The 9510-nt window shown below is 36.5% G+C and overlaps 1 protein-coding gene across 2 annotated transcripts; it reads left to right on the top strand.

Annotated features, from left to right (window-relative positions):
* Positions 1-294: 294 nt before the first annotated feature.
* On the top strand, positions 295-9336 carry LOC118281583 (uncharacterized). 2 transcript variants are annotated; one of them, XM_035602190.2, is made up of 7 exons: positions 295-447; positions 3727-3963; positions 4490-4609; positions 5323-5458; positions 5635-5813; positions 6558-6641; positions 9110-9336. In XM_035602190.2, the coding sequence occupies exons 1-7, from the start codon at positions 390-392 to the stop codon at positions 9202-9204; spliced, it is 909 nt and encodes a 302-aa protein (XP_035458083.1). In that variant the 5' UTR covers positions 295-389; the 3' UTR covers positions 9205-9336. The 2 variants fall into 2 exon arrangements, with proteins under 2 accessions (XP_035458083.1, XP_035458084.1); XM_035602191.2 differs by lacking the exon at positions 6558-6641.
* The last annotated feature ends 174 nt before the right edge of the window (positions 9337-9510 follow it).

The following is a 9510-nucleotide window of genomic DNA, read 5'->3' as shown; positions in this document are numbered from 1 at the left end:
TATAGATAGTACGTACGTGCAAAGTATGCAGATTGCGGACGTCTAGAATCATTAATAAATTGATCGGATAAGTCGTCTTCGTTTAAAGTGTAACTGTACTATGTAGATAGATGCGGCCACATCGACGAAATGATTGAGTTGTTATAAGAAGGTACTTTCGTATGTGATAAACATGACGTTATGGATGTTGTGGCAATTACCTTCGCACGTAGTTGACACAACAATGAGGTCCTGCTATACTTCTTCACGTATCATTGAGTACAATTTAGTGGTTATCTCCTGCGGACTCAAGGCCAATTGATGGTTCGAAGGGCGGGCGGCGCGGCGGCCGCGGCGGGCAGTCAGTCGCACGCGGCGCGTCGCCCGCACGCACCTGTCCCGCCCGCGCCATGTCCGCCGCCGCCGCGCCGCTCCGCGCGTGCGCGCTGCTGCTCTGCCTGCTCGCAGGTAAGCAGCCACGGCTCTGCAGCTGCCTTTATCACCATGACTCATGAAAACGTCTCCATCCCGTCGGCACCCGTCCCTATTTTGGTCCATTGTTTATATTTCATAATTATTTATTATTCAAACATCTAAGTGTCGTTTTCGAATTTCTCATTGTGTTTTGATAAATAAAATCGTAGTGCATCAAAAATATGTGTTTATTGAATGGTTGATGTTTATTTTTAAAGATATTTAGTATATTAAAAATTTAAAAAGAAATAGTATTTGACGCCACTGGTCCAGATTGTAAATTAATTTGTAAGGCTCTATTTGGTCATATCACAGGATAGGTTACCCTAAGATCAACAGGAAGGTCGATACATGTAACTACTGTAGGTACATGTATCTACAGTGGTATCGCTCAGATCCCTGATCTAGTTCTCATGACTCATCCAATCATAACACCACAGGAAGACAAACTTTTGTATGCAATTTGCTTTTGTGCGCGCTCTACGCGGCTAATATTTGTCTAATATCTTATTTCCTTTAGGATTGGTTATGTACCAGATATGATTTATATGTAAACATCTTACAATTCTACAGTATTATGATATATCTTTGTAGTTTGTTGAACTAAGTAAGATTTTATTGAATAGTTCAAATCGACAGAGCGTGCGCTACGGTCGCGGAGGTATTTTTAACATTCCCGGACCGCCTCAAGGTTAGCCAAGATAGTTTCTTATTCATTGGGATATGACCTAATTTCCTACAACAAATTATTTATAGAAAATTTATAAAGGAATGGATGCAAAGTCAAACATTTTGGAATTATAAACATAATGGAAGAGCGACCTCGTTAGGTGTTTATATGCGGAAGTTGGTTCATAGGCACTTAAAGTGCAGCGCCACCAATGCAATGTTTATACTATGTAGTATACATCGCGCTTGTCATACCTAAAATAATTCCAGCCTAACGACTGAGAACAAGGGACCTCGCTATTTTCTTCTAAAGTCAAAATTATTAGCGTGGGTCGGTCTTGTAAACTCCAGCGCGTGAGCAATGTGGCTCCTAAAAATAAACCCAGAATAATCATCGTGTGTTCGTAACTCTTAGATAATGCAGATTTATTGTCCACCCTAGTAGTTCCGCGGATGAGTATCATAAAGATCGTAATCCCACTATAGTCCGGTCAAATTAGACATTTGATGCTACATAAATTCGCAACAAGCTGAATTTCGGTACAATTGTTTAAAACACGATTATAAACAATAGCTGAAAGTTCCCCATCATTCCCGTGTGTGGAAAAAAAGTTATTCAAGGTCAAATGTCAAAAAAAATAGTTTTTCGCGATTTTCAGCAAAACGGTAAGTTTTATCAGAAAAATACCTCAGACTAAAATTGTAGATCATTAAATTATCTATAAAAATATATCAATACTTTTTTCTCACGAGACACCGTTTCGGAGATATCGCAGTGTAAAAAGTTGTAACAGTTGCAATTGTCATAAAATGCACACGTTTCCACGCCACCTATGAGGTAGTGTACTTAGCGCGTTTTTTAGGGTTCCGTAGCCAAATGGCAAAAAACGGAACCCTTATAGATTCGTCATGTCTGTCTGTCTGTCCGTCCGTCCGTCCGTCCGTATGTCACAGCCATTTATTTCCGAAACTGTTGGGCCTACATAGTTGAAACTTTGTAAGATGGTGTATTTCGGTAACCGTTATTATAATTTTAAATAAAAAACAATAAATTTAAAAATTAAAGGGGGGCACTCCATACATGGAACTGATTCAAAAAAATTTTTTTTTCAGCTTACATATCCGTGATGGGTGTCTATGGATAGGTCTTTAAAAAAGACATTAAGGTTCCTAAAACCACTTTTCGTCAAAATCAATCGTTTGAAAGTTAGACGCTTCCAAAGTGGAAAAATGTGTGTCCCCTCCCCCTCTAACTTTTAAAATAAGAGAGTGAGAAAAAAAGTATTGATATATTTTTTTATAGATAATTTAATGATCTACAATTTTAGTCTGAGGTATTTTTCTGATAAAACTTACCGTTTTGCTGAAAATCGCGAAAAACTAATTTTTTTGACATTTGACCTTGAATAACTTTTTTTCCACACACGGGAATGATGGGGAACTTTCAGCTATTGTTTATAATCGTGTTTTGAACAATTGTACCGAAATTCAGCTTGTTGCGAATTTATGTAATTTCACCCTAATTTTTTGGTCTAATTTGACCGGACTACTAACCGTCAATTTAAATTTTTATATCCAATGCAACAACAATAAAACAATCAGGTACCTACTCTAGCTAGACGCTCGGAACTGTAGCCAAAACATGAATCGGTAGATACCTATGTAATGTAAACACTAGTAATTTGTAACGAAGTTGTTTTGTAAAATATTTACAGTTAGCTAATAGTCAATAATCAATAATACGAAACTATGTATAGTTCTATGGTATAATAAGTTGCCATTCAATGTCGACTGACCGATCGGGTACCCACGGTTGCCTAATCTAAATCTGTGTTGAACTTCACCTTAGGCCGGTGACGGACAACCTTGGAAGAGCAGTTTCAAAGGAACGCCATAACATTTTACTGCGACCAACAATCTGCTTGCCAACTGTGACGAATGACCTAGCTATGTTTCAACGTAAACCATGAATATAACTATTCTGGATTTAAGTACTTGTACGTTCTAAATCCGATTCCCGTTGAAGATATTATGCGATAGGTAGGTTTTCCTCCATCTATCTACCTAAATTCACTGCTAAACATAAGCCTCTCGCAGTATTTTCTTTACGCACAGATTTATATTATGTTGTCTACATGCAATAGATGATACTAAATAATATGAGAATGTCGTGATGGCCAGAGTTTTAAGACACCCACTTCTCATGCTTGAGGGTGCGGGTTCGAAACCTACCAACGGCAAGTGCAATGTGACTTTTTCGAGTTATATGTATTTTCTAAGTTTTTTTTTTGACACACTGACAAACGTTGAAGGAAAACATCATGAGTAGGTAAACCTGGGCTTATAATGACTAATTGTAACCTTCTCCGTGCGAGAAGACACATTTGGTCAGCTGTGGGCACTTATAGGCTGTTGATATGATGTGTGAAATAAATGTTATAATACTGAGCTAGATAACCAGTCGTACAGCACGAAAAATTTGATAAATGCAATTGGGTCATAATCCCAATTACATTTATCAAATTGGGGCGCTCAACGTGTGGCATCTGTTTCTCGAAGCTATTATTTTTACTTTCTAACATAAAAATTTAAACTAAATTTCAGGCAGCCACCAACTATCGATAAAGGAATTTGTGGTGCCCAGCGCTGTGGAGGTGGGTAACGATGCTGAACTGAAATGTCAGTATGAACTGGACGCGGACGAGCAGGAGGTCGCGTTCTTCATCAAGTGGTGGTGGACGCCGGAGTCCGGTTCCAGTTACGACAAGAAGCTGATATACCAACGAATATCTGGACATACCCCCGAGACCCAAGTCCGTCACGATAATACGAGTCAAATAGGTATTTAATATTTTTACTTTGAAATTACATCTACTTACCCGTTACGATAAAATAGTGTTGCACCAGTAGGCATTTGGTGAATATGTTATGGGCCATAGTTTAAAAAAAATGTCTGTATGTTCAAGCATTACACTACTGGTCCGATACTTTAATATCTTGGGCATCATACTGGACACTTTTGTCCTTAAAAACTTAATTGTGCGACTCGATCCCTAGACACGGTTACTGTACCAACTGCAAATAATATATTTTGTCGAATGTTAGGTTACACCCAGTGGACCGGACGCTGTCACTGTATGGCCGATAGTCGAAATAAACATAAATTAGCTTATAAATACGCAAGATTATTAGTTTGTTTGTATGTTGTTGTTACTCAATCACGTCAAAATAGCAGGGATGACATTTGGAACAGAGGTAGAATTTAATCTGGCACAAGCTTCACTTTAAACTTGGGAACGCAGGCGAAACCGCTGGCAGAAAATAGTGAAACAATAAATCCTTTCTTAATTTTTTATTAATTTTCCAGAGATAAAAGAAAATGATTCCATCGTGTTATTGGATGTGAACCCTGTGGATTCTGGAACTTATGAGTGTGAAGTATCAAACATCGACGAAGTAAGGAAACATGAAAAACTTATTGTTTACTGTAAGTGTCACACTAAAATTTTGAATTAAAACATTATATGGACGATCGTCGACGATCTAAAATGTGTTTGCAATGTATTAGATTTTGCGGGCCCTTTAAAATGTGTCCTATGCTAGGCTTGTTTTCTTTCCTTTATGTTTTTTCGTGAGATAGATCGAAAGGCCGCTTTAGCGCTCGTCTACCGAAGGAGTAGAAGACTCAACCCAAGTCCTCAGTTTTCCTACCGAAAAAAATTGTGAGATCCCCTATGATCAATGAGATGAGAGTCCCTACTTAATGGACCTTCTGTCTTAAATTATTATGTAAATTGTTATCATATGAATATCACATTTACTTTACGTTTTAAATAAAATAGATCGACTCGGCCATCACACGTAATTATGCAATAGACCATCGTAATTCGTAATCATTAAATAGACTAAACAATATAATACGAGAAATGTCAACAAAAGTAGGAAGGTATACTTGTGTTTTCATGTAATGGCCAAGTCAATCTATTTTATGTAGTTTTCTACTCTCTTTGTAAACAAGCTCTAAGTGAAATTTGGCTAAAGGCTCTGAATAGTAAGCAATCTCTGTCGCCCATGGTGGCCCGTAACACTAGAGAAGTGCCGAACGAGTGCGTTGCCTTTTGGAGAATTGGGGATGGTGACACGTTGGGCAGCAGCTAGTTGTTCAGCTAATCGCTAACCATGAATATTATTTTGTTCCAGCGTTAGTAGAAGGCCCGGTAATAAACTACACGTTAATAAGTAATGAGGCAGATGACAAAGACGACGACATGTTGTTAATAGAATGTCATACTGAAGATATCGCACCCATGCCAGACATGAGCATCATATTTCAAGGGTAAATGGTTTCACCGAATTTCCTTTAGTGATAATGATAGTTTGATTAATCTGCCGCTATACCTATCTTATAAGACACATAATAAAATACTTTGTGTCTAGTTTAGATCTACGTAGCAGCTTACTGGATATGTAAGTTATATACATATATCTTCATGAAACATTTTATGATTTCAGGGAAAAACTGAACATAAGCAAAAGTGTCGAAGACAGCGATAACGATGGATTTTATAACATACACGCTAACGCCACTGTAAGTACGGCAGGCATAGACGACGGTGAGATACGATGCGAGCTCTGGTACACCGCCTTAGAACATAAGCGGTATGCCGTCACCGAGTCATACGTCCCTCCAGGTATGTAACGATAAGTATAAATGTAGGTATGTAAGAAACGACAGACTTTGTATACTCTTTTATTTAAAATACGTAGGCCACTATAGCGATAAAATTGAATGCATCAACATGCTTACCTATGTCGCACAAGTGTTGCTTTGGAACGTCTTCACATTGTGTTCTTTTGATTAAGTATTTAAAGTGGCAGTAACTTTTGCATTACTCATCTATACGAACGGTTAACATCCACATTAAAGACTGCATTGTAACAATTATCCATACAAGTTTTATGTTAGATTCAATAGCATGGTGAGTAACAGCATAATATTCAAAAGCAACTGCAGAATTCATGTCTCATTTCCTCATGGTCTAAAGTTCGTTATAATAAGTTGGAAAATGTCTTACCTTCTTTAAGAAAAACAATTATATTTGATCGAAGGTGACTTAGTTCAAAGAAGCCTTCCTTTGTTCTGTCCTAGAGTTTGTCTGAAGATATTGATATGTTTCCAACTCATTATGTCACATATTGAGTTTAGTTATTCAGTTTGTTTTTTTTTTTTTGCAATGATAAACATAACACATGTACATTTTGATAAAATAATATAGTCATTGTATTGCAATGCAGGATATTCTAGGAGCAATGTTTTTGTGGTACACGTTAATCAGTGAGAGGTAGAGTAATTGAGTATGGTGGCTGGTTGTAGAGTAGTGCGTGCCACTGTGTGTTGTCTGTGTACTAACGTTGTTGGTAATGGTCGACGCCAGGCCGCGACGCGTCGTCCACAACTGAGCTACCCGAGGACAATTCGACCGAGCCGGATCCTACGCACAACTCCTTGCAAAACTACAGTAAGTCATAGAAAAACTATGTAGGAACGCAAGAACACAGTCCACACTCTTCAAACCTAAACTGAAGTTATTGATAAATAAACAATACTGTACGCCTAATGTGTATTCACATTTCTATTTTATTTATTTACTATTATACACATATTTACTACACATAGTATATTTTACCTTATAAAGTTTAATTTATGTAAATATTTCGTTATTTTACCCATCCGAGAATCCTGGCTACGTCCATGTACCCTGATAAACTCTTCCTAACAAAAAATATTATGTTACCTATGTGTAAGTACCTATACAATTGGAGGGCTGTTGCGTGAATAAAAAAGTTACACAGCAAATGGACATAAAAAATCTCGATTTACTGTGCTTTTGACTTACACATAGTGTAACATTATTCTATATTAAGACAATTATCGATATTTTTTAATATAATACGTTGTACTTATAAAAATATCTATATGTATAATGACAATACACTACCTACACTAGATCTAATATCCTATAACCGTGGTAGGTTGGATGTTGTATGCCTGGAATTTTATAACAAGTTTGGTATTTGCTTGTACCACTAGGCCTATTCTGACTTAATATTAATTTCAATAATTTGCTTCTGTTTAATTGGAATGGCTTTTTAAATATTTTTTTTAATAAGTAATAATGACAGTATGGCCCAATTTTATAATAGTGGTTTGTTTGTAAATTGCATTACATTGCAAAGCAAACACCACTGTAGTATTAATATTTCTCTCTGGGGGAATTCCTATAATTTTCACTACATTCAGCGTGTTTAGGTTACCTGTAAGTATACTTATTTTTTGAACATTTGTTTCACACGTTTTACAGATTACGGGTTTTTAATCACCTAAATCTCACAAATGACAAAAAGACGCCAATGTGTAAATAATATTTATCACAATAATAGTAAGGTAAGCTAACCAAATAAGGCCTACCTTATTTTTATTACCGCCTAGCTCGTAGATTTAAAATGACAATAGGCTGATAATTTCAAAATCTTATATTTATTTATTAAACTTTGTAATAATGGAATCAAAATGGCTTTAGAAACAAAAATTACAATTTTGTAAACACAGATAACTAAAGTGTCACTTTGGCCTTATTGGGAACCCTATGTCTTAATAAGGCCTCAATAAAAACTAGTAAGTATTCAACTTCTTAATTATAACAAAACTTTGTCAATGCTTATAATAAATGTAATGAGATCTTATTAATTAATTTTGGTCATTATACATCAGGCTAAACGAGTTTCTCATCATGTAATACCCAAGTAACATCTTTGAAGTCATCGGTACCCCAGCATCAGTCAAACGAATGAGAATAACTTCTTGTTCTGTAGCCAATTTAGCGACCGACCTAGCTTTCGTGTAGTGGAAACCACTCTTTAGATGATGCGTACTTCTTTGGAAGTTATATCTGGCTGCAGCAGCCTACCGGGTAAAACAGGGTGCATAAAATTCGAAGGGTGAATAGATACTATGAAGAATTTCCCGATATCCATTCACCCCTTTTCTGTATCTATTCACCCCGTTTACCCCTTTCTACCATTTTAACAGCGTTTTCCATCTTTTGCAAAATCCATTGGCTTTCTTTTTGACAGAAGCTGGTGATCCGTTTTCTATGAAATTACTGAAAAACAAATATGCCGTAATAAGGCCTACACGTTTTTTTTGTAGGCTTTATTAGGACATGGCACATAGGTAAACAAAACAACGATTATATGAAACACACCGATATTATAGCTATTTCACTAATGTGAGGTGATGGCTAAATGTATAATTGTCATACAGACAAAACACGGCACGTCGTATACTGATAAATATAAAAATACTAACAGTTTACGCTACTCGAATTTTATAAAAACTAAAGTGCGCTCCACGTCGTGATTGTTTTCGTCTGTAGGTTCCAACATAATCGCTGCACGGGTTGCTTGCTGTGCTCAAATTAGTTAAGTAATGTGCATGCACACTTCTACAAACTTTGGCGACCATTTGACATCGGGAAGAGGGAAATTTTCAAAATAGGCTTTATTGGGGCATAGGCCTTATTTGGTTAGGTTACTATATTACCGTCTATTTCATCATTTCTAACACCTCCGTTCAAGACATATTTTATGTAAATGAAATGAAATATTATCAATATCCAAGTATATTATTTTGTCCTATTTTAAATGATAATCTCGAAACTTTAAAGCTAATAACACGGTATTTTTTTAATTATTATATTGATATTTGCCTGATATTCAAAACCCCACATTATAAATCTACGTCATCAATCATCACATCTATATCAAGATCATTATACCTGAATGATGAGTTTACCGTAGCCCCTTTTCCATCCCAGCCGCCGGCAGCGCACTTGTAACTCCTGTAGTGTTGAGTGTCTACGGGCGGCGCCGGTTACTAAGTAATGAAGTGTGTTGCTTGTGATTTCTCACTGTTGTTGTATTTCAGGTGACGATGGCATTCGGCTACTCTGCTCATGGACGTTGGTGTCGTGTGCTACAGTTGTGGCGTATCTAGCAACATTCAGGCCCTATCTATTGTGATACTAATTACGTAACTACGCTAATATTATAAATTAAGTGTTAATTTAATTAAGCTTTACCTAATAAGTTCCTGTACAATATTATCTTCGATTTAAAATATTAATAAAGATATATGTATTGTTGAAAACGAAATATGTTTATTTAAAATCATCGAAATAATAAAAAACTCCCGCATTTCCTGATGGTGTCCATGATTAGATGTAAAACCCACTTTTCGCCTGTTATATTATAAAGACACATGTAATGAAGGGTGAACCTACTTGTACTGGATGTTATTCCAAAATCTGAGAAGTCAAGACAGGCACT

Source organism: Spodoptera frugiperda, chromosome 28 (genome assembly GCF_023101765.2).
Source record: "Spodoptera frugiperda isolate SF20-4 chromosome 28, AGI-APGP_CSIRO_Sfru_2.0, whole genome shotgun sequence".
NCBI lineage: Eukaryota > Metazoa > Arthropoda > Insecta > Lepidoptera > Noctuidae > Spodoptera > Spodoptera frugiperda.
The sequence above is the reverse complement of the archived record's forward strand: the minus strand, read 5'-3'. Positions and strand labels throughout refer to the sequence as shown.